The sequence below is a fragment of the Bufo bufo genome, chromosome 4, assembly GCF_905171765.1.
Source record: "Bufo bufo chromosome 4, aBufBuf1.1, whole genome shotgun sequence".
Classification (NCBI taxonomy): Eukaryota; Metazoa; Chordata; class Amphibia; order Anura; family Bufonidae; genus Bufo; species Bufo bufo.
This window is the reverse complement of record NC_053392.1, coordinates 631,659,899-631,686,346: the sequence shown is the minus strand read 5'-3', so window position 1 is coordinate 631,686,346 and position 26,448 is coordinate 631,659,899. Positions and strand designations below refer to the sequence as shown.

General features: G+C 48.5%; 1 protein-coding gene across 4 annotated transcripts in view; it reads right to left on the bottom strand.

The window, feature by feature from the left end:
- Window positions 1-12,155: 12,155 nt before the first annotated feature.
- LOC120999820 (spectrin alpha chain, non-erythrocytic 1-like) overlaps window positions 12,156-26,448 on the bottom strand; it is a 153,387-nt gene continuing 139,094 nt past the window's right edge. For 3 of the 4 annotated variants that reach the window (XM_040430824.1, XM_040430828.1, XM_040430827.1), the window contains 5 exons: window positions 17,874-17,959; window positions 17,143-17,218; window positions 14,495-14,598; window positions 13,157-13,276; window positions 12,156-12,676 (listed from right to left, as the gene is read on the bottom strand). In XM_040430824.1, coding sequence (XP_040286758.1) covers window positions 12,468-12,676; window positions 13,157-13,276; window positions 14,495-14,598; window positions 17,143-17,218; window positions 17,874-17,959 — 595 coding nt within the window. In that variant the 3' untranslated portion in view covers window positions 12,156-12,467. The remainder of the gene's footprint in view (window positions 12,677-13,156; window positions 13,277-14,494; window positions 14,599-17,142; window positions 17,219-17,873; window positions 17,960-26,448) is intronic. The other variant, XM_040430826.1, reaches the window with a different exon arrangement.

The following is a 26,448-nucleotide window of genomic DNA, read 5'->3' as shown; positions in this document are numbered from 1 at the left end:
ATTATACTCCAGAGCTGCACTCACTATTCTGCTGGTGCAGTCACTGTGTACATACATTACTTATCCTGTACTGATCCTGAGTTACATCCTGTATTATACTCCAGATCTGCACTCACTATTCTGCTGGTGCAGTCACCGTGTACATACATTACTTATCCTGTACTGATCCTGAGTTACATCCTGTATTATACTCCAGAGCTGCACTCACTATTCTGCTGGTACAGTCACTGTGTACATACATTACGTTTCCTGTACTGATCCTGAGTTACATCCTGTATTATACTCCAGAGCTGCACTCACTATTCTGCTGGTGCAGTCACTGTGTACATTCATTACTTATCCTGTACTGATCCTGAGTTACATCCTTTATTATACTCCAGAGCTGCACTCACTATTCTGCTGGTGCAGTCACTGTGTGCATACATTACTTATCCTTTACTGATCCTGAGTTACATCCTGTATTATACTCCAGAGCTGCACTCACTATTCTGCTGGTGCAGTCACTGTGTACATACATTACTTATCCTGTACTGATCCTGAGTTACATCCTGTATTATACTCCAGAGCTGCACTCACTATTATGCTGGTGCAGTCACTGTGTACATACATTACTTATCCTGTACTGATCCTGAGTTACATCCTGTATTATACTCCAGAGCTGCACTCACTATTCTGCTGGTGCAGTCACTGTGTACATACATTACTTATCCTGTACTGATCCTGAGTTACATCCTGTATTATACTCCAGATCTGCACTCACTATTCTGCTGGTGCAGTCACCGTGTACATACATTACTTATCCTGTACTGATCCTGAGTTACATCCTGTATTATACTCCAGAGCTGCACTCACTATTCTGCTGGTGCAGTCACCGTGTACATACATTACTTATCCTGTACTGATCCTGAGTTATTTCCTGTATTATACTCCAGAGCTGCACTCACTATTCTGCTGGTGCAGTCACTGTGTACATACATTACTTATCCTGTACTGATCCTGAGTTACATCCTGTATTATACTCCAGAGCTGCACTCACTATTCTGCTGGTGCAGTCACTGTGTACATACATTACTTATCCTGTACTGATCCTGAGTTACATCCTGTATTATACTCCAGATCTGCACTCACTATTCTGCTGGTGCAGTCACTGTGTACATACATTACTTATCCTGTACTGATCCTAAATTACATCCTGTATTATACTCCAGAGCTGCACTCACTATTCTGCTGGTGCAGTCACTGTGTACAGACATTACTTATCTTGTACTGATCCTGAGTTACATCCTGTATTATACTCCAGAGCTGCGCTCACTATTCTGCTGGTGCAGTCACTGTGTACATACATTACTTATCCTGTACTGATCCTAAATTACATCCTGTATTATACTCCAGAGCTGCACTCACTATTCTGCTGGTGCAGTCACCGTGTACATACATTACTTATCCTGTACTGATCCTGAGTTATTTCCTGTATTATACTCCAGAGCTGCACTCACTATTCTGCTGGTGCAGTCACTGTGTACATACATTACTTATCCTGTACTGATCCTGAGTTACATCCTGTATTATACTCCAGAGCTGCACTCACTATTCTGCTGGTGCAGTCACTGTGTACATACATTACTTATCCTGTACTGATCCTGAGTTACATCCTGTATTATACTCCAGATCTGCACTCACTATTCTGCTGGTGCAGTCACTGTGTACATACATTACTTATCCTGTACTGATCCTAAATTACATCCTGTATTATACTCCAGAGCTGCACTCACTATTCTGCTGGTGCAGTCACTGTGTACAGACATTACTTATCTTGTACTGATCCTGAGTTACATCCTGTATTATACTCCAGAGCTGCACTCACTATTCTGCTGGTGCAGTCACCGTGTACATACATTACTTATCCTGTACTGATCCTGAGTTACATCCTGTATTATACTCCAGATCTGCACTCACTATTCTGCTGGTGCAGTCACTGTGTACATACATTACTTATCCTGTACTGATCCTAAATTACATCCTGTATTATACTCCAGAGCTGCACTCACTATTCTGCTGGTGCAGTCACTGTGTACAGACATTACTTATCTTGTACTGATCCTGAGTTACATCCTGTATTATACTCCAGAGCTGCGCTCACTATTCTGCTGGTGCAGTCACTGTGTACATACATTACTTATCCTGTACTGATCCTGAGTTACATCCTGCATTATACTCCAGAGCTGCACTCACTATTCTGCTGGTGCAGTCACTGTGTACATACATTACTTATCCTGTACTGATCCTGAGTTACATCCTGCATTATACTCCAGAGCTGCACTCACTATTCTGCTGGTGCAGTCACTGTGTACATACATTACTTATCCTGTACTGATCCTGAGTTACATCCTGCATTATACTCCAGAGCTGCACTCACTATTCTGCTGGTGCAGTCACTGTGTACATACATTACTTATCCTGTACTGATCCTGAGTTACATCCTGCATTATACTCCAGAGCTGCACTCACTATTCTGCTGGTGCAGTCACTGTGTACATACATTACTTATCCTGTACTGATCCTGAGTTACATCCTGTATTATACTCCAGAGCTGCACTCACTATTCTGCTGGTGCAGTCACTGTGTACATACATTACTTATCCTGTACTGATCCTGAGTTACATCCTGTATTATACTCCAGAGCTGCACTCACTATTCTGCTGGTGCAGTCACTGTGTACATACATTACTTATCCTGTACTGATCCTGAGTTACATCCTGCATTATACTCCAGAGCTGCACTCACTATTCTGCTGGTGCAGTCACTGTGTACATACATTACTTATCCTGTACTGATCCTGAGTTACATCCTGTATTATACTCCAGAGCTGCACTCACTATTCTGCTGGTGCAGTCACTGTGTACATACATTACTTATCCTGTACTGATCCTGAGTTACATCCTGTATTATACTCCAGAGCTGCACTCACTATTCTGCTGGTGCAGTCACTGTGTACATACATTACTTATCCTGTACTGATCCTGAGTTACATCCTGTATTATACTCCAGATCTGCACTCACTATTCTGCTGGTGCAGTCACCGTGTACATACATTACTTATCCTGTACTGATCCTGAGTTACATCCTGTATTATACTCCAGATCTGCACTCACTATTCTGCTGGTGCAGTCACTGTGTACATACATTACTTATCCTGTACTGATCCTAAATTACATCCTGTATTATACTCCAGAGCTGCACTCACTATTCTGCTGGTGCAGTCACTGTGTACAGACATTACTTATCTTGTACTGATCCTGAGTTACATCCTGTATTATACTCCAGAGCTGCGCTCACTATTCTGCTGGTGCAGTCACTGTGTACATACATTACTTATCCTGTACTGATCCTGAGTTACATCCTGCATTATACTCCAGAGCTGCACTCACTATTCTGCTGGTGCAGTCACTGTGTACATACATTACTTATCCTGTACTGATCCTGAGTTACATCCTGCATTATACTCCAGAGCTGCACTCACTATTCTGCTGGTGCAGTCACTGTGTACATACATTACTTATCCTGTACTGATCCTGAGTTACATCCTGCATTATACTCCAGAGCTGCACTCACTATTCTGCTGGTGCAGTCACTGTGTACATACATTACTTATCCTGTACTGATCCTGAGTTACATCCTGCATTATACTCCAGAGCTGCACTCACTATTCTGCTGGTGCAGTCACTGTGTACATACATTACTTATCCTGTACTGATCCTGAGTTACATCCTGTATTATACTCCAGAGCTGCACTCACTATTCTGCTGGTGCAGTCACTGTGTACATACATTACTTATCCTGTACTGATCCTGAGTTACATCCTGTATTATACTCCAGAGCTGCACTCACTATTCTGCTGGTGCAGTCACTGTGTACATACATTACTTATCCTGTACTGATCCTGAGTTACATCCTGCATTATACTCCAGAGCTGCACTCACTATTCTGCTGGTGCAGTCACTGTGTACATACATTACTTATCCTGTACTGATCCTGAGTTACATCCTGTATTATACTCCAGAGCTGCACTCACTATTCTGCTGGTGCAGTCACTGTGTACATACATTACTTATCCTGTACTGATCCTGAGTTACATCCTGTATTATACTCCAGAGCTGCACTCACTATTCTGCTGGTGCAGTCACTGTGTACATACATTACTTATCCTGTACTGATCCTGAGTTTTACATCAAGACACGGAGGCTTCGTATTGCTTACTCCTTCTTTACTTCCACCAATAGCAGCAAAGGAGAAATTAACATAATCAAAACAACAATGGATCCTCCCCTAACAGATCCTATAATAAGCAGTGTCCTCTTTATATCTTCCTCTTTCTTTGCTGCTCCACCAAAGCTAAGTGATCCATATGTTCGATTATGTGATTTTAGATTGGGAAGCAATTATGTCTTTGCATGGTATTTTATTTCTTGCCTAGTATATATATACTTTTCTGCCTGTAACAGGGTCTCCCCCTTGTTCCCTCATTTGTGGAGTTTTTATCGCTGTATTACTGTATTCCCATACACCTATTGCGGCCTTCATATGGGGGCCGTCCCCCCCCCCTCCCTCTCTTTCCCCTCTGCTTTGTTTCATCGGCGATTTATCCCCTGAATCGTTCCCTTTTTGGGGTGTGTTGCCTTGACCCCCCTCCTCTCCCACTACCTTAGTCGCCGCTCCGATTCCTTCCCTCTGGTCCCCGGCGGCAGAGGTTCTCGGCGGCATATTTCTGTAACTTCCCGCGGCTCCGAGATCTCGCGAGATCTCGGCGGCCATCTTGGGAGCTCCCGCCCGTCCTATCGCGGGATTTGGGAGCGCTCACCAGTGCCTTGCTACTCTCAAGCGGCTCCGGATCGGCTCCTGCTATAGTGCGGCGCTTGGGGTGATTACCCCTGTTTAGGTTAGTTTCTGCCTCAATTTAGGCACCTTTAGACTAGGTTCCCCCATTGGTTACCCTGCATTTAGATTTTAGCTATATAATAAACAAAACCATGTCCTCAGACCGCTCTCCCTCTGGGCCTAATCCACCCCCACCCACAGGGGACCCCAACCTGCCAGACATGAGTGCACAGGCCCTGGAGCTACAACGCTCAGTGTCTAGTGCCATTGTAGAGGCCATGGGATCCATGTCCTCAATGATCTCTCAGACCATATCTCAGGCCTTATCGGCCCATGCTCCTGGCCCCTCTAATCTAATGCCTACACCCACTATCCCGCAGCCTACCATTGAACCTCCTGCCCAGGAGACTTTGACTGGTGTGATCCAAGCCACCCATGATAGCGCGCTTAGATCGCGCAAAAGAGCCTTACCGCGCCAGGCAGAAAGGGCGCGAACGTGGAAATGTGCTAGAGCACAAACTGATGACATAGATTCTGATAATGAATCGGACATGGAGGCTTATGCGGAGGCAAGTGACCACTCTGAAGGAGTGTTAGAGATGGAACCTGAGTTTCCAAGCACCTCAGGCCCTAGGCCTTCCACATCTGGGTCCGTGGGCGCATCCACCTCTGCCCCTAACACGGCTCCTAACCTGGTGGATCCTTCTGGCAACCCACTATTTGACCCTGATGCCCTCCACCACCCTAGGTCGGCGGAGTGGATGCCGGTAGCTCATGTGAGCGACTACCTGGAGCATTGGGTGCGTCGTCCTCTCAGCAAAGAGGCGCGCAGCAAGCTCCGTGCAGAATGCCCTAGACCATTGATCCCCAACAAGGTCTGTGAGACGCCATCTGTGGATCAAAAGATGACGCAGTTTTTGGCAAAAACCGGCTGGAATCCCCGTAAAGGGCTGGATTCCGCTATAAAGAGTTGTCAGGACAAGCTCCTCGACATTTTTGGCCCCCTCGCCAAAATCTTTGAAATGGCCGAATCGGCCAGAGTGGACGGCTCTCCGATTGATCCGGAGGAGCTTACTGGCTGGATACAAAGAGCCATTTGCATTGCGGGCAGCACCAATTCCTCCCTGTCCATTGAAAGGCGTAAAGCCATTCTTTTTAAGATTGACCCAAAATTGGCCAACCTGGCACTCACTGAGACAGGGAAGGATGCCCAGGGTCAGCTGTTCGGGGATTCCTTCATTAAGGACCTCAGCAGGTACGTTGGAGCATTTACCGCATTGGACAAGGCCCAGTCCTCCATGAAAAGGGTATTTCAGGGACGGGTCTCCACTAGGGCCGGCAGTAGTAGGGGCCGTCTGTCCGGCCGCTCCAGTTATCAAGCCCGCAGCTCGGGCAGAGGCTCCTTCAACCAGAGGCCTCCTTTCCAGGACCAAAGGAATCCTCCCTCGTTCTTCCCGGCCAGAGGCGGCCAATGGCGTTCCAGGTCGGTTAGAGGAAATCCGAACTACAGAAAATCTTTCGGTAAGTCTTTCCCCAGTGGGGACTTCTTTCACTCCTTGTGTAGGGGGCAGACTCCGTCTATGTTCCCACGTTTGGTCCAGCATCACATCAGATCCATGGGTGCTGAACACTGTGCAGGGGTTCCACATAGAACTTACGAGTTCGCCAGATCTCGTCCCTTCTCCCCCTCCCCTGGCACTACCGGACAGGGAGCTAGTGGACGTAGAACTTTTTTCCCTCTTGCACAAGGATGCAATAGAAAGGGCCCCTCCTACCCAAAGGGGCGTTCTCAGCCACATTTTTCTAGTTCAGAAAAAAGGGGGACAATTTCGTCCGGTCATCAATCTCCGGGCACTGAACTCTGTGGTGCGCTACCGCCACTTCAAGATGGAGGGGATTCACCTCCTTCGGGACTTGCTGATTCCGGGGGACTGGATGGTGAAGCTGGACCTCAAGGATGCCTATCTGACGGTCCCGATTGCCTCCTCCTCCAGGGATCTTCTGCGCTTCCTGTGGAAGGGCGAAGTGTGGCGCTGCACTTGCCTACCGTTCGGTCTTTCCTCAGCGCCTTGGTGCTTCACCAAGTTACTGCGCCCAGTCATGGCCTGGCTTCGGAGCCGTGGGGTTCGTCTTGTCATTTACCTGGACGACATCCTCATTATGCACCAATGTCAGTCGTCTCTGCTGCAACATCTCCAGTGGACCTCGGATCTTCTGACGGGTCTGGGTTTTCTACTCAATCTCGAGAAATCCTGCCTCACACCGGCTCGACGTATGGAGTTTCTGGGCTTCACGGTGGACTCTGTCGCGGAATCTCTCAGCCTCCCTGCAGAGAAATTGAGGACGATACGCAAGGAGTTGAGACATGCTCTCTCAACTCCCTCTCTATCCCTACGCCACCTGGCTCGCATCATTGGGTTACTTGCCTCCTCTATCCAGGCAGTCTTTCCCGCTCCGCTCCATTATCGGGCTTTACAACGCCTGAAGATCGCCCACCTCCGTGCCGGGGCCTCGTTTGCAGACACTGTGATTCTGGATCGAGAAGCTCAGGAGGAACTTCGTTGGTGGTTGAGCAATTTGGAAGCCTGGAACGGCAGAGCAATCTTCGGATTCCAACCGGAATTCACGGTAGAGTCGGACGCGAGTCTCCAAGGATGGGGTGCCCACTGCGAGGGTATCTCCACTGGGGGTCGATGGTCGGAGTCAGAGACCCATCTGCACATCAACGCTCTGGAACTTCTAGCGGGTTCGTTTGCCATCAGGAGTTTCACCAAGGGCATAACTCATGCATGCATCCGTCTACGCATGGACAATGTGTCGGCGGTCCGATACGTCAATCACCTAGGCGGCACTCAATCGGCCACCTTAGCCCGACTGGCGAAAGAGTTCTGGTCCTACTGTCTGTCCAGGGACATCATGATTCAAGCGGAGTACCTGCCGGGTCTTCACAACTACAAAGCGGATCGGAGTTCCCGATGCTTCACGGACGGCAGCGACTGGAGGCTGAATCCGGAAATGTTCTCCACAATCTCGGACATCTGGGGTCCTTGCTCCATAGACCTTTTTGCTTCCCGGCTCAATACTCACCTGTCCAGGTTCTTCAGCTGGCGGCCGGACCCGGAGGCAGAAGCGGTGGATGCGTTTCTACAGGACTGGTCCTCAGGCCTACATTACGCGTTTCCACCGTTTGCCATGATTCCGAGGATGTTGCTACAGACTCGGCGTCAGATGGCGGAACTGGTGGTGGTGATCCCCTTCTGGGGATCTCAAGCCTGGTACCCGATCCTCCTAGAACTCCTGGTCGATGTACCTCTCCTACTCCCGACGCGGACGGATCTCCTCCAGGACCCTCTGGGTGCCCCACATCCCCTGCTGGTCGAAGGCTCCCTTCAACTTCTTGCGTGCCGAATTTCAGGACTCCAGGAGAGGTCGAGGGAATTTCGGAGGCAACTAGACGCCTCCTGGACAACGCTTGGGCTCCCGGCACCCGAAAATCTTACCGGGCAGCTTGGGGATCTTGGGTTAGCTGGTGCATGGAACGGGACCTGGATCCCGTTTCGGCATCTGTAACCCATTTGTTGCAATTCCTGACTTCTCTCTTTGAGGCAGGGAAAGCTTATCGGACCATCAATTTGTTCCGTTCTGCGATTTCCTCGACTCATCAGGGATTTGATGGCGTTCCTGCTGGTCAACACCCTTTAGTGTCTCGACTTTTACGTGGCTCACGCTTGTCTCGGCCTCCTCGGCCACGTTTCACCACTACGTGGGATGTTTCCCTGGTCCTTTCTTTCCTCTCTTCCTGGCCCGACAACGCGGCTCTTTCCCTCCGTCAACTGTCAGCCAAGTTGCTGACCCTTTTTTGCCTGATTTCCTGTAAGAGGATTTCTGATGTCAGGGCTCTGGATCATGATGCGAGATCCTTTACTCCCGAGGGTGTTACTTTTAACATCACGCGGCGCACCAAGACCAATATTCGGTCTGTGTCCTATCCCAGTTTTCCGTCTTCCCCGGCACTCTGTCCTGTAGCTTGTCTACGGGAATATGAGTTGCGCACTCGTGCTCACCGGTCTGCGGACGCTCCGCAGCTTTTCCTCTCTATTCGCCATCCCTTTGGTCCGGTTACCAGTCCCACTTTGGCGCGTTGGATGAAGTGGGTCATGTCCCTTTCTGGGATTGATACGACGATCTTTACCGCTCACTCGGCCAGGGGCGCGGCTGCTACTGCCCTGGCGGTCTCGGGGGCTCGTTTGGAGGACATTCTGCGTCTGGCTGACTGGTCTAGGGCCACGACGTTCACAGAGTTTTATTTCCGTCCTCCCCCTCATGTGTTTTCATCTATTATTGAGCAGCTTTGAACTTGCAATACGAAGCCTCCGTGTCTTGATGTAAAACTTAATGATTTTCCTATTTCATGACGTAAAGTCATAGTTTTATTAAAGACACGGAGGCGAGTATTGCCCGCCCTAGGTTTCTCCTGCCCACCCTATTATTATTACTGTTATGGTATTATTATTGACTATTACGCTGTATCTGTTGTTATTTATGATATTTTACCGTTGAGGTTTGTTATGGTTCTATTTCAGCGACCTTTTTAATGTACGACCGTTATAGGGTCGAGATTGCGTATTTTTACCCATGTGTTTACACTGGCTATATTATTTATTCTGTTTCAGGTTGAAAACTCCTTGGCAGATGGAATTCCAAGTTGTTCCAGGTGTCCTGAGATGTTAGCCATGTTGGCTTGAGTTCTTCAGTTGGAGGGACAAGAATGGTCGGTGTCGGAGCCAGTTCCAGTTCGGTTCGTTTTCAGTTAGGGTTTGACGGTTGGTGTCGTGGATTCAAAGAAAGAGGAAGATATAAAGAGGACACTGCTTATTATAGGATCTGTTAGGGGAGGATCCATTGTTGTTTTGATTATGTTAATTTCTCCTTTGCTGCTATTGGTGGAAGTAAAGAAGGAGTAAGCAAATACTCGCCTCCGTGTCTTTAATAAAACTATGACTTTACGTCATGAAATAGGAAAATCATTAAGTTACATCCTGTATTATACTCCAGAGCTGCACTCACTATTCTGCTGGTGCAGTCACTGTGTACATACATTACTTATCCTGTACTGACCCTGAGTTACATCCTGTATTATACCCCAGAGCTGCACTCACTATTCTGCTGGTGCAGTCACTGTGTACATACATTACTTATCCTGTACTGATCCTGAGTCACATGCTGTATTATACTCCAGAGCTGCACTCACTATTCTGCTGGTGCAGTCACTGTGTACATACATTACTTATCCTGTACTGATCCTGAGTTACATCCTGTATTATACTCCAGAGCTGCACTCACTATTCTGCTGGTGCAGTCACTGTGTACATACATTACTTATCCTGTACTGATCCTGAGTTACATCCTGTATTATACTCCAGAGCTGCACTCACTATTCTGCTGGTGCAGTCACTGTGTACATACATTACTTATCCTGTACTGATCCTGAGTTACATCCTGTATTATACTCCAGAGCTGCACTCACTATTCTGCTGGTGCAGTCACTGTGTACATACAATACTTATCCTGTACTGATCCTGAGTTACATCCTGTATTATACTCCAGAGCTGCACTCACTATTCTGCTGGTGCAGTCACTGTGAACATACATTACTTATCCTGTACTGATCCTGAGTTACATCCTGTATTATACTCCAGAGCTGCACTCACTATTCTGCTGGTGCAGTCACTGTGTACATACATTACTTATCCTGGACTGATCCTGAGTTACATCCTGTATTATACTCCAGAGCTGCACTCACTATTCTGCTGGTGCAGTCACTGTGAACATACATTACTTATCCTGTACTGATCCTGAGTTATTTCCTGTATTATACTCCAGAGCTGCACTCACTATTCTGCTGGTGCAGTCACTGTGTACATACATTACTTATCCTGTACTGATCCTGAGTTATTTCCTGTATTATACTCCAGAGCTGCACTCACTATTCTGCTGGTGCAGTCACTGTGTACATACATTACTTATCCTGTACTGATCCTGAGTTACATCCTGTATTATAATCCAGAGCTGCACTCACTATTCTGCTGGTGGAGTCACTGTGTACATACATTACTTATCCTGTACTGATCCTGAGTTACATCCTGTATTATACTCCAGAGCTGCACTCACTATTCTGCTGGTGCAGTCACTGTGTACACACATTACTTATCCTGTACTGATCCTGAGTTACATCCTGTATTATACTCCAGAGCTGCACTCACTATTCTGCTGGTGCAGTCACTGTGTACATACATTACTTATCCTGTACTGACCCTGAGTTACATCCTGTATTATACTCCAGAGCTGCACTCACTATTCTGCTGGTAGTCACTGTGTACATACATTACTTATCCTGTACTGATCCTGAGTTACATCCTGTATTATACTCCAGAGCTGCACTCACTGTTCTGCTGGCGCAGTCACTGTGTACATACATTACTTATCCTGTACTGATCCTGAGTTACATCCTGCATTATACTCCAGAGCTGCACTCACTATTCTGCTGGCGCAGTCACTGTGTACATACATTACTTATCCTGTACTGATCCTGAGTTACATCCTGTATCATACTCCAGAGCTGCACTCACTATTCTGCTGGTGCAGTCACTGTGTACATACATTACTTATCCTGTACTGATCCTGAGTTACATCCTGTATTATACTCCAGAGCTGCACTCACTATTCTGCTGGTGCAGTCACTGTGTACATACATTACTTATCCTGTACTGATCCTGAGTTACATCCTGTATTATACTCCAGAGCTGCACTCACTATTCTGCTGGTGCAGTCACTGTGTACATACATTACTTATCCTGTACTGATCCTGGGTTACATCCTGTATTATACTCCAGAGCTGCACTCACTGTTCTGCTGGCGCAGTCACTGTGTACATACATTACTTATCCTGTACTGATCCTCAGTTACATCCTGTATTATAATCCAGAGCTGCACTCACTATTCTGCTGGTGCAGTCACCGTGTACATACATTACTTATCCTGTACTGATCCTGAGTTACATCCTGTATTATACTCCAGAGCTGCACTCACTATTCTGCTGGTGCAGTCACTGTGTACATACATTACTTATCCTGTACTGATCCTGCATTATACTCCGGAGCGGCACTCACTGGATTGCTCTGGTGATTTGCATTCTGGGAGGTGTCAGCTCTGTGCAGTCTCCTGATGTTATACTGCCCCCTGCAGTTGAGGAGTACATTGCAGCTGCTGTCAGGGCTGTTGTTTCCAGTATGAAGCACAGAACTCTCCGTGTCACCTGCGTTGTGGGGATCAGGGGTCGCGGTCACTCCTGAACTCTCGCGCTGTAACCTCTAGACCCTTAGACGCAGTCTAAATGTCCGCAGCTTTCCTGCTGCCGGCGAGAACTTTCCTCTGAATATATATATGGATAGATGGGCGAGTCCCCGGCGAACACGAGGGGGCGCCAGCCTAACCACACGGGTCACATCATCGCTGGCTGCCAATCACCCCCTTTATGTCCCATAATCCTTCAGTCCCGGCCGGACGTGCCGCCATTACCCGTGATGTCTCAGTTATTCCTTCTTGCGGAAGAACTTTCTGAAGACGGATTTATTCCGCAGCTTTGGGTCCGCCATGTGCCTGCTCAAGAACGCCCCCTGGGGGGCGGCAAAGGAATGACAGCGTCCACGGGGGAGCAGAGGGTCATCAATATAAAGGGTCACTGAGTAGCCTGAGGAGGGCTCCTGAGAGCTGGAAACGGGCGTCACCTTCCGATACATCACTGTAAGAGAGAGGAGGCAACATCCGTGATCAAGGGAGAAGCGGCGCTCACCGCTGATCTCAGAGATGTCACCGCTGATCTCAGAGATGTCACCGCTGATCTCAGAGATGTCACCGCTGATCTCAGAGATGTCACCGCTGATCTCAGGGATGTCACCGCTGATCTCAGAGATGTCACCGCTGATCTCAGAGATGTCACCGCTGATCTCAGAGATGTCACCGCTGATCTCAGAGATGTCACCGCTGATCTCAGAGATGTCACCGCTGATCTCAGAGATGTCACCGCTGATCTCAGAGATGTCACCGCTGATCTCAGGGATGTCACCGCTGATCTCAGAGATGTCACCGCTGATCTCTAGTGAATGGATAGGTGGCATTCTCAGTGATGTCACCGCTGATCTCTGTATTCTCAGTGATGTCACCGCTGATCTCAGTGATGTCACCGCTGATCTTTAGTGAATGGACAGGCTGCTTATCTCACCGGAGCTGAAGGACTGTGACCTCCTCCTGCTCGTTGGGTTATTATCAGGGTCTCCATCTTCATCACACAGCGGGAAGCTTCCTGGCAGATGACGATGATGAGATTTCACTTTGGCGGCTTCTGACAAATGAAGAAAACAATGAGAATTCCATTCTGATCCCTGGACTTTAATGGACTGGTGAGTAGGTTTGGTAGAGGGACCTGCCATTCCCTCCCTCCCTCCAGTACCGAACTTTCCCCCTGGCTGAGGAGATCCCAGGTGAGGCTACTGGGATCATTACTGGGGAAACCTGATGTATAGTTAGCGCCCAGACGGGCCGGTTTTACACTTCGTGCGCTGGACGCCCGCTATTGTGCAGCGCTGATCTGGTGTATATGGTTCGTGTACCTGGTTCTCCTCCTCCATACCATGATCCTGTGGTTTAGGGCAAGTTCACATCTGAACTACCTGTTCCGGCAGAGGAACAGTCTACCGGAATTCACCGTATCCAACATAGCTGAATACTGCCGTTCACCACCAGACTCCAGCGGCTGCTGTGCGCCGCTGTTCCCCTGCTTACCGCCGTGGTCCCGGGCGCCGTGTTTAGCATGCTCGCTTTCCTGCAGCATTTCCTTAAGGGTCGGCGCGCGTCACTTCCTGTGTTTTATGGGTTGGATCATGTGACCTCCCAACCAATCCTAGCCCTCCTGCACATATATAAGTGGCTCAGCCCCCTTCCCAGATGCCTCAGTGTCAAGGTCCTTGTGTCCTGCTTAGCATCCTGACTCGTACTTGTATTCCTGGACTCTGCTACCCGTCTGATCCCTGCTTGCCTTGACTCTCCTGTTGCTGAGCTGAATTGCCTGACCTGTGCCGCCTGCCCTGACCTATTGCCCGGCTGACTTCACCTCTGCCTCATCCTTCGGTCCTGCACTGTTGCTCCTGGTAACGACTCGGCCTGCTGACAACGCCTGTACCTCTGGTACCTTTCTCAGGTACCTCCTGGACCAGCTGCCTCGTGTGCCTATCCTCCTCAAGAGGTAGCGACCTGGTGGTGTTCCCCTCGGGAAAGTCTATCCCCACCATCAGGAGCACTGTGAAGATCGAGGGGTTCACTTAGACAACGCCCTTAGAGGAGGTAGGACACGTGGCACAGTGGGTTCACACCTGCTGGTTCGTGACATCCAGTAACTACAATGGGATCTGGACAGTTGTTGGCATGAGTGCCAGGTTTCGGCAGCTCTGCCATAATAGATTACCAGATGAAGTAAGGCAGATTTGAACTAACCCTTAGAAAATACCAGGAACAGTCTAACACCCACATAACAGCCCCAACAGAGAACAACGGGGTGTCTCACCTGTTGCCACATTCTCTGTCTCCTTCCATGATGGCAGATCATATACTGGAACCATATCCGCTGCTTGTGCTGGTATAGACTTGTGCAAATCTGGCATCAAAGATCTTAAAGGATCAACAGACAAAATGACAAAAACCTCATAATAATAATAAATACTGACCCCCCAAATATCCTACAGTGACGATAACTAATCTCCAGATACCACATGATGACCATAAGTGACCCCAGGATACCACACAATGACCATAACTGATCCCTAGATACCACATAATAACCATATGTGACCCCAAGATATCACACAATGACAAGAACTGACCCCAGATACCACAAAATGACCATAACTGATGCCTAGATACCACACAATAACCACAAGTGACCCCATGATACTACACAATGGCAAGAACTGACCCCAGATACCACTAAATGATCATAACTAACCTCCAGGCACCACTAACTGACCATAACTGAACCCCTGATACCACACAATGACCATAACTTATTCCCAGATACCAGACAATGCCCATAATGAACCTCCAGATACCACAAAATGACCATAACTGACCCCCAGATTACACTCAGTGACCATAACTGACCCCTAAATACAACTCAATCACCATAACTGACCTTCAAATACCACACAATGACCTTAACTGACTTCAAAATACCATACAATGACCATAAGTGACACCTAGATATCAAGAAATTACCATAAACGACTCCCTGATACCACACAATGACCATAAGTGACCTCTAGATACCATACAATGACCATAACTGACTCCCAGACACCACACGATGACCATAAGTGACCCCAGATACCATTCAATGACCATAACTGACCTCCAGACACCATGAAGTGACCATAACTGACCCCTAGGTGCAACACAATGACCATAACTGACCCATATACCATACAATGACTACAGGGAGTGCAGAATTATTAGGCAAGTTGTATTTTTGAGGATTAATTTTATTATTGAACAACAACCATGTTCTCAATGAACCCAAAAAACTCATTAATATCAAAGCTGAATATTTTTGGAAGTAGTTTTTAGTTTGTTTTTAGTTTTAGCTATTTTAGGGGGATATCTGTGTGTGCAGGTGACTATTACTGTGCATAATTATTTGGCAACTTAACAAAAAACAAATATATACCCATTTCAATTATTTATTTTTACCAGTGAAACCAATATAACATCTCAACATTCACAAATATACATTTCTGACATTCAAAAACAAAACAAAAACAAATCAGTGACCAATATAGCCACCTTTCTTTGCAAGGACACTCAAAAGCCTGCCATCCATGGATTCTGTCAGTGTTTTGATCTGTTCACCATCAACATTGCGTGCAGCAGCAACCACAGCCTCCCAGACACTGTTCAGAGAGGTGTTCTGTTTTCCCTCCTTGTAAATCTCACATTTGATGATGGACCACAGGTTTTCAATGGGGTTCAGATCAGGTGAACAAGGAGGCCATGTCATTAGATTTTCTTCTTTTATACCCTTTCTTGCCAGCCACGCTGTGGAGTACTTGGACGCGTGTGATGGAGCATTGTCCTGCATGAAAATCATGTTTTTCTTGAAGGATGCAGACTTCTTCCTGTACCACTGCTTGAAGAAGGCGTCTTCCAGAAACTGGCAGTAGGACTGGGAGATGAGCTTGACGCCATCCTCAACCCGAAAAGGCCCCACAAGCTCATCTTTGATGATACCAGCCCAAACCAATACTCCACCTCCACCTTGCTGGCGTCTGAGTCGGACTGGAGCTCTCTGCCCTTTACCAATCCAGCCACGGGCCCATCCATCTGGCCCATCAAGACTCACTCTCATTTCATCAGTCCATAAAACCTTCGAAAAATCAGTCTTGAGATATTTCTTGGCCCAGTCTTGACGTTTCAGCTTGTGTGTCTTGTTCAGTGGTGGTCGTCTTTCAGCCTTTCTTACCTTGGCCATGTCTCTGAGTATTGCACACCTTGTGCTTTTGGGCACTCCAGTGATGTTGCAGCTCTGAAATATGGCCAAACTGGTGGCAAGTGGCATCTTGGCAGCTGCACGCTTGACTTTTCTCAGTTCATGGGCAGTTATTTTGCGCCTTGGTTTTTCCACACGCTTCTTGCGACCCTGTTGACTATTTTGAATGAAACGCTTGATTGTTCGATGATCACGCTTCAGAAGCTTTGCAATTTTAAGAGTGCTGCATCCCTCTGCAAGATATCTCACTATTTTTGACTTTTCTGAGCCTGTCAAGTCCTTCTTTTGACCCATTTTGCCAAAGGAAAGGAAGTTGCCTAATAATTATGCACACCTAATATAGGGTGTTGATGTCATTAGACCACACCCCTTCTCATTACAGAGATGCACATCACCTAATATGCTTAATTGGTAGTAGGCTTTCGAGCCTATACAGCTTGGAGTAAGACAACATGCATAAAGAGGATGATGTGGTCAAAATACTCATTTGCCTAATAATTCTGCACGCAGTGTATAACAGACCTCCGGACGGAGAATGACCATAACTAATCCATGGAAACACAAGACAAAGGAGACAATGGAAATGATGGGGGAATGTACTGTCCCCCACATCCTCAGGGGTCGCATAGACTCACACAATAATATACTATTAATGGTGGCCACCATGATCTCACCGAGATAAGACTCTTGGACAGCCAGCCAGCTCGGAGGTCATCACTGCCTTCCTGAGGAGATCGGAGTCTTCCATTCCTGCATATAAGAGAAGGTCATGTCATACAGTTCCATAGGATTACATCATACATTGTCCCATCTCTCCTCACCCTCCATTTATCATTAGTATTTCACTATCCTTTCATGATATGATGTCTGATTTTTATTTTATTTTAGTCATAGGATAACCCTTTAACATCAGTCACATGAGCAACCTCCAGATTACCACTTACCTCCTCCAGATTAGCACCTACCTCCTCCAGATTAGCACCTACCTCCTCCAGATTAGCACCTACCTTCTCCAGATTAGCACTTACTTCCTCCAGATTAGCACCTACCTTCTCCAGATTAGCACTTACCTCCTCCAGATTAGCACTTACCTCCTCCAGATTAGCACCTACTTCCTCCAGATTAGCACCTACCTCCTCCAGATTAGAACCTACCTCCTCCAGATTAGAACCTACCTCCTCCAGATTAGCACCTACCTCCTCCAAATTAGCACTTACCTCCTCCAGATTAGCACTGGTTGTACATGAACTGTTCTTCAATGCTGGTTATCAGTTATTAGATAATTTATGCAATGATTACAGAACTTCCAGTTCAACCAGTCACTGCCCATCTGCCAACTCCATGCCAGTATGACCATAGCTGCCAGTATGACCAAATGTAGTACTGGGTTTGAGGGGCCACTCACCTGAGTTATGGCGCAGTTTTGTCACCCACTGCTGGAGGGACTCCGGGGTGGGGGCCCGAAACAAATATTCAGATCCGTCTATTAATCTGCAGGAACAGATGTGAGAATAAAGGAGGTAACTGATGGCTATACACTGTATACAGTGCCATGCAAAAGTCTGTGCACCCCTGGTCAAGATGAAATGATCTCCAAAAGGCATAAAGTTGCAGATGACCCATTCCCTTTGTATTTTAAGCAAAAACTATTTTTTGGTAAAACCTTCAGCAGATCAGGGGACTGTGAGGGCCATGGTAAAACCTTCAGCAGATCAGGGGACTGTGAGGACCATGGTAAAACCTTCAGCAAATCAGGGGAACGTGAGGGCCATGGTAAAACCTTCAACAGATCAGGGGGACTGTGAGGGCCATGGTAAAACCTTCAGCAGATCAGGGGACTGTGAGGGCCATGGTTAAACCTTCAGCAGATCAGGGGACCGTGAGGGCCATAGTAAAACCTTCAACAGATCAGGGGACCGTGAGGGCCATAGTAAAACCTTCAACAGATCAGAGGACTGTGAGGACCATGGTAAAACCTTCAGCAAATCAGGGGACCGTGAGGGCCATGGTAAAACCTTCAGCAGATCAGGGGACTGTGAGGGCCATGGTAAAACCTTCAACAGATCAGGGGACTGTGAGTAAAACCTTCAGCAGATCAGGGGACTGCGAGGGCCATAGTAAAAGCTACAGAAGATCAGAGGACTGTATAGGCCATGGTAAAACCTTCAGCAGATCGGGGACTGACTGTGAGGGCCATAGTAAAAGTTTCAGCAGATCGGGGACTGTGAGGGCCATAGTAAAACCTTCAGCAGATCAGGGGATTGTGAGGGCCATGGTAAAACCTTCAGCAGATCAGGGGACTGTTGAGGACCATGGTAAAACCTTCAGCAGATCAGGGGACCGTGAGGGCCATGGTAAAACCTTCAGCAGATCAGGGGACTGTTGAGGACCATGGTAAAACCTTCAGCAGATCAGGGGACTGTGAGGGCCATGGTAAAACCTTTGGTAGATCAGGGGACTATGAGGGCCATGGTAAAACCTTCTGCAGATCAGGGGACTGTGAGAGCCATGGTAAAACCTTCTGCAGATCAGGGGACTGTGAGGGCCATGGTAAAACCTTCTGCAGATCAGGGGACTGTGAGAGCCATGGTAAAACCTTCTGCAGATCAGGGGACCGTGAGGGCCATGGTAAAACCTTCTGAAGATCAGGGGACTATGAGGGCCATGGTAAAACCTTCAGCAGATCAGGGGACTGTGAGAGCCATGGTAAAACCTTCTGCAGATCAGGGGACCGTGAGGGCCATGGTAAAACCTTCTGAAGATCAGGGGACTGTGAGGGCCATGGTAAAACCTTCAGCAGATCAGGGGACTGTGAGGACCATGGTAAAACCTTCTGCAGACCAGGGGACTGTGAGGGCCATGGTAAAACCTTCAGCAGATCAGGGGACTGTGAGGGCCATGGTAAAACCTTCAGCAGATCAAGGCCTGTGTACAACCTTTTGAGATTGTCTATGGTGGATTTTGAGGGGTGTTTAGGATCATTATCCATTTGTAGAAGCCATCCTCTTCATCTTCAGCTTTTTTCCAGTTAAATTTCATTGAATTCATTCTTTCCTCTCTGTGAAATGTTCCCTGTGCCATTGGCTGCAACACAACCCCAATGCAAGGATTGATCCACCCCCATGCTTAAAGGGGTTTTCCTGAATTTTAGTATTAATGACCTATCCTCGGGATAGGTCATCGATATCAGATCTGTGGGGGTCTGACACCTGGCAGCCACACCAATCAGCTGGCTGAAGAGAAGGCCGCACTCCGTGCCAGCGCTGCCTTCACTTCATTGTTTACCTGCTCGCTGTCGACATCGCAGCGATCAGTGTAACTACAAGAAGCCGCTCCATTCCCTTCTACAGGACGGCTCCTTTCTATTCAAGTGTACAGTATACTACAGAGCTGTCCCAATATGGCTATAAATATGGAGGTAGACAGGTTAGAGAGGGGTCAGAATACATTGGTGGGGGAGGATTAGAAAAGTGGATAAGGAGATCCATCTGTTACAAACCAACTCTGAAGGAGGAAAATATTATCATAAAAAATCTTCAGGGTTTTACACTCTTTAGAAATGACAGGGCTGATCGCAGAGGAGGTGTATGTCCTCAGAGGTGGTGGTGTATGAGTGCAGAGGTGGTGGTGTATGTCTGCAGAGGTGGTGGTGTATGTCCTCAGAGGAGGTGGTGTATGTCCGCAGAGGTGGTGGTGTATGTCCGCAGAGGTGGTGGTGTATGAGTGCAGAGGTGGTGGTGTATGTCCTCGGAGGTGGTGTATGTCCGCAGAGGAGGTGGTGTATGTCCTCGGAGGTGGTGTATGTCCGCAGAGGTGGTGGTGTATGTCCTCGGAGGTGGTGTATGTCCGCAGAGGAGGTGGTGTATGTCCTCAGAGGTGGTGGTGTATGTCCGCAGAGGTGGTGGTGTATGTCCTCAGAGGTGGTGGTGTATGTCCGCAGAGGTGGTGGTGTATGACAGCAGAGGAGGTGGTGTATGTCTGCAGAGGAGGTGGTGTATGTCCTCAGAGGTGGTGGTGTATGACTGCAGAGGTGGTGGTGTATGAGTGCAGAGGTGGTGGTGTATGTCTGCAGAGGTGGTGGTGTATGTCCTCAGAGGTGGTGGTGTATGTCCTCGGAGGTGGTGTATGTCCTCAGAGGTGGTGGTGTATGAGTGCAGAGGTGGTGGTGTATGTCTGCAGAGGTGGTGGTGTATGTCCTCAGAGGAGGTGGTGTATGTCCGCAGAGGTGGTGGTGTATGTCCGCAGAGGTGGTGGTGTATGAGTGCAGAGGTGGTGGTGTATGTCCTCGGAGGTGGTGTATGTCCGCAGAGGAGGTGGTGTATGTCCTCGGAGGTGGTGTATGTCCGCAGAGGTGGTGGTGTATGTCCTCGGAGGTGGTGTATGTCCGCAGAGGAGGTGGTGTATGTCCTCAGAGGTGGTGGTGTATGTCCGCAGAGGTGGTGGTGTATGTCCTCAGAGGTGGTGGTGTATGTCCGCAGAGGTGGTGGTGTATGACAGCAGAGGAGGTGGTGTATGTCTGCAGAGGAGGTGGTGTATGTCCTCAGAGGTGGTGGTGTATGACTGCAGAGGTGGTGGTGTATGAGTGCAGAGGTGGTGGTGTATGTCCTCAGAGGTGGTGGTGTATGTCCGCAGAGGTGGTGGTGTATGTCCGCAGAGGTGGTGGTGTATGTCCGCAGAGGTGGTGGTGTATGTCCGCAGAGGTGGTGGTGTATGTCCGCAGAGGTGGTGGTGTATGTCCGCAGAGGAGGTGGTGTATGTCCTCAGAGGTGGTGGTGTATGTCTGCAGAGGTGGTGGTGTATGTCCGCAGAGGTGGTGGTGTATGTCCTCAGAGGTGGTGGTGTATGTTCGCAGAGGTGGTGGTGTATGTCCGCAGAGGTGGTGGTGTATGTCCGCAGAGGTGGTGGTGTATGTCCGCAGAGGTGGTGGTGTATGTCCGCAGAGGTGGTGGTGTATGTCCGCAGAGGTGGTGGTGTATGTCTGCAGAGGTGGTGTATGTCCTCAGAGGTGGTGGTGTATGTCTGCAGAGGTGGTGGTGTATGTCCTCGGAGGTGGTGTATGTCCTCGGAGGTGGTGTATGTCCGCAGAGGAGGTGGTGTATGTCCTCGGAGGTGGTGTATGTCCGCAGAGGTGGTGGTGTATGTCCTCTGAGGTGGTGTATGTCCGCAGAGGAGGTGGTGTATGTCCTCAGAGGTGGTGGTGTATGTCCGCAGAGGTGGTGGTGTATGTCCTCAGAGGTGGTGGTGTATGTCCGCAGAGGTGGTGGTGTATGTCCTCAGAGGTGGTGGTGTATGTCCTCAGAGGTGGTGCTGTATGTCCTCAGAGGTGGTGGTGTATGTCCTCAGAGGTGGTGGTGTATGTCCTCAGAGGTGGTGGTGTATGTCTGCAGAGGTGGTGGTGTATGTCCTCAGAGGTGGTGGTGTATGTCCTCAGAGGTGGTGGTGTATGTCCTCAGAGGTGGTGGTGTATGAGTGCAGAGGTGGTGGTGTATGTCCGCAGAGGTGGTGGTGTATGTCCGCAGAGGTGGTGGTGTATGTCCGCAGAGGTGGTGGTGTATGTCCTCAGAGGTGGTGGTGTATGTCCGCAGAGGTGGTGGTGTATGTCCTCAGAGGTGGTGGTGTATGTCCGCAGAGGTGGTGGTGTATGTCCGCAGAGGTGGTGGTGTATGTCCGCAGAGGTGGTGGTGTATGTCCTCAGAGGTGGTGGTGTATGTCCGCAGAGGTGGTGGTGTATGTCCTCAGAGGTGGTGGTGTATGTCCTCAGAGGAGGTGGTGTATGTCCTCAGAGGTGGTGTATGTCCGCAGAGGAGGTGGTGTATGTCCGTAGAGTGATTTGAAAGAGGGTGTGAAGGAAACTAATGTGGGTGATGGATGTGAAGATGTGGAAACCTTGTGAGTGGACCTACAGAGGGAAGACAATAAAGAATCATTCTCGGTGTGATCTATAAACCCCGGAGGAGACAGAAGATCAATGGAGGGACAAGCATCACTGACTGGTGTCACGTGGGACGCCGAGATACAGTATGTCAAGAGGCACAGGCGAGCAGCTAGAGATACCACGTGGGACGCCGAGATACAGTATGTCAAGAGGCACAGGCGAGCAGCTAGAGATACCACGTGGGACGCCGAGATACAGTATGTCAAGAGGCACAGGCGAGCAGCTAGAGATACCACGTGGGACGCCGAGATACAGTATGTCAAGAGGCACAGGCGAGCAGCTAGAGATACCACGTGGGACGCCGAGATACAGTATGTCAAGAGGCACAGGCGAGCAGCTAGAGATACCACGTGGGACGCCGAGATACAGTATGTCAAGAGGCACAGGCGAGCAGCTAGAGATACCACGTGGGACGCCGAGATACAGTATGTCAAGAGGCACAGGCGAGCAGCTAGAGATACCACGTGGGACGCCGAGATACAGTATGTCAAGAGGCACAGGCGAGCAGCTAGAGATACCACGTGGGACGCAGCAAGTACTCACACCACATGTCCTTATAGAGCAGGAATATATTAATACATCTTCTGTATTTTACTGAGTTCGTACTCAGATATTTTGAAGCACTGGGCAATATAACTGATATCTGTAGAGCAGTGATGTCACTTTCTGTATAATATACTGTAACTGAGAAGAAGTACCTACCACTGGACGCCTCCGGCCATACAGACAATTGCTGCCAGTAATCTATACGGATTGTGGGCTCTACCTTATATACCACCTTCCTCTCCTGTATACATATATACCACCATTTTATTTGGCACTAGACCGAATAGATGGAAATAGTCACAGTATCACCAATATACCTCGGTTTATGGTTTATATTTTAATAAATGTTTATAGGTTTTAATATATAAGTGCAATATTAGGCGACTTTCACACCAGCGCTATTACTGGCTCCGGCAGGGTTCAGCAAAAACGCTTCCGTTACTGATCATACAACCGTCTGCATCCGTTATGAACGGATCCGGTTGTATCATCTATAACATCACCAAGACGGATCCGTCATGGACTCCACTGAAAGTCAATGGGGGACGGATCCGTTTTCTATTGTGCCAGAGAAAACAGATCCGTCCCCATTGACTTGCATTGTGGGTCATGCCGGATCCGTCTTGCTCCGCATCCCAGGATGGAAAGAAAACTACGACATGCTGCGGTTTGCTCTCCGGTCTGGGAACGCAACTAAACGGAACGGAATCCATTCTGGCGCACTCCGTTCTGTTCAGTTACGTTTTGTCCCTATTGACAATGAATGGGGACAAGACGGAAGCCCCTATGACGGATCTCGATACCGGAAAACTAAAACACTAGTATGAAAGTAACCGTACGTGCAATTTATATTGGATGTCCGCGTGCAATTCCTAGGTGCAAGTCTGCCGGTCAACACAATCTATTCATGCTTTAGTGTTTTTGGCAGTTGTCAGAGCCCCTTACTCCAGGGTCTTAGAGGGGTGAGCAGCTATATACAGTGGATATACAAAGTCTACACGCCCCTGTATGTGTCCTCTATATATACAGTGGATATACAAAGTCTACACGCCCCTGTATGTGTCCTCTATATATACAGTGGATATACAAAGTCTACACGCCCCTGTATGTGTCCTCTATATATACAGTGGATATACAAAGTCTACACGCCCCTGTATGTGTCCTCTATATATACAGTGGATATACAAAGTCTCCACACCCCTGTTAAAATGTCAGGTTTCTGTGCCAATCAGGTACTGCTGCCGGCTACTCTCAGGTACTGCTGCCGGCTACTCTCAGGTACTGCTGCCGGCTACTCTCAGGTACTGCTGCCGGCTACTCTCAGGTACTGCTGCCGGCTACTCTCAGGTACTGCTGCCGGCTACTCTCAGGTACTGCTGCCGGCTACTCTCAGGTACTGCTGCCGGCTACTCTCAGGTAGTGCTGCCGGCTACTCTCAGGTAGTGCTGCCGGCTGGGGATGTTTGTTGGAGGTGACAGGTACCCTTTAAACTAATACTTTGTTGAAGCCCCTTTTGATGTTATTCCAGCACTCAGTCTTTTTGGCTCTGAGTCTATCAGCATGGGCACATTTTGACTCTTCTTTGCAAAAACCCTCCAAATCTGTCAGATGGCGAGGGCATCTCCTGGGCACTGCCCTCTTCAGATCACCCCACAGATGGCGAGGGCATCTCCTGGGCACAGCCCTCTTCAGCTCACCCCACAGATTGTGAGGGCATCTCCTGGGCACAGCCCTCTTCAGATCACCCCACAGATTGCGAGGGCATCTACTGGGCACAGCCCTCTTCAGATCACCCCACAGATTGCGAGGGCATCTACTGGGCACAGCCCTCTTCAGATCACCCCACAGATTGCGAGGGCATCTCCTGGGCACAGCCCTCTTCAGATCACCCCACAGATTGCGAGGGCATCTCCAGGGCATTGCCCTTTTCAGATCACCCCACAGATTGTGAGGGCATCTCCTGGGCACGGCCCTCTTCAGATCACTCCACTGATTGCGAGGGCATCTCCTGGGCACGGCCCTCTTCAGATCACCCCACAGATTGTGAGGGCATCTCCTGGGCACAGCCCTCTTCAGATCACCCCACAGACTGCGAGGGCATCTCCTGGGCACAGCCCTCTTCAGATCACCCCACAGACTGCGAGGGCATCTCCTGGGCACAGCCCTCTTCAGATCACCCCACAGATTGCGAGGGCATCTCCTGGGCACAGCCCTCTTCACATCACCCCACAGATTGTCACTCGGATTCAGGTCTGGGCTCTGGCTGGGCCATTCCAAAACGTTGATCTTCTTCTGGTGAAGCCATTCCTTTGCTGATTTGGATGTATGCTTTGGGTCGTTGTCATGCTGAAAGATGAAGTTCCTCTTAGTGTTCAGCTTTCTAGCAGAAGCCGGAAGGTTTTGTGCCAATATTGACCGGTATTTGGAACTGTTCATAATTTCCTCTAGCTTAACTAAGGCCCCAGTTCCAGCTGAGGAAGAACAGCCCCTTGGCATGACGCTGCCCCCACCATGCTTCACTGTGGGGATGGGGTTCTTTTGGTGATGTGCAGGGCTGTTTTTGCGCCAAACATATCTTTTGGAATTATGGCCAAAAAGTTCCACCTTGGTTTCATCAGACCAGAACACCTTTTCCCACATGCTTTTGAGAGACTTCAGATGTGTTTTTGCAGAATGTCGCCTGGCTTGGATGTTTCTCTTGGTAAGAAGAGGCTTTCGTCTTGCCCCTCTACCCCATAGCCCAGACATATGAAGAATACGGGAGATTGTTGTCACATGGACCACACGGCCAGGACTTGCCAGATATTCCTGCAGCTCCTGTAATGTTGCTGTCGGCCTCTTGGTCGCCTCCCAGACCAGTTTTCTTCTCGTCTTTTCATCCGTTTTGGAGGGACGTCCAGTTCTTGGTAATGTCACAGTTGGGCCATATTTCCTCCACTTGATGATGACGGTCTCCGCTGTGTTCCATGGTAGATCTAATGCCTTGGAAATTCTTTAGTCCCCTTCTCCTGACTGATACCTTCTAACACTGAGATCCCTCTGATGGAAGTTCTCTATGGACCGTGGCTTCTGCTGTGGGATGTGACTAAGAACACTTCAGGAAAGACCAACTAGAGCAGCTGCACTTTATCTGGGGTTAATCAGAGGCCCTTTACATGATGGCCGGTGTATGCCGACTCCGATCTAACAGGATTGTGAATGTGATTGCTTCATTCTGAACATCGCTACATCCCCAGTTATAAGAGGGTGTGCACACTTATGCAACCACATTATTATTATTTTTTTTGTTTTCTTTCCTCCACCTAAAGGATTTCAGTTTGTTTTTCCATTGAGTTGTACAGTTTATAGGTCACATTAAAGGTGGAAAACGTTCTGAAATGATTTATCCTTGTGTCATTTCTTTACATCACAGAGACCTGACATTTTCACAGGGGCGTGTAGACTTTTTATATCCACTGTATATATGGAGGACACATACAGGGGTGTGTAGACTTTTTAT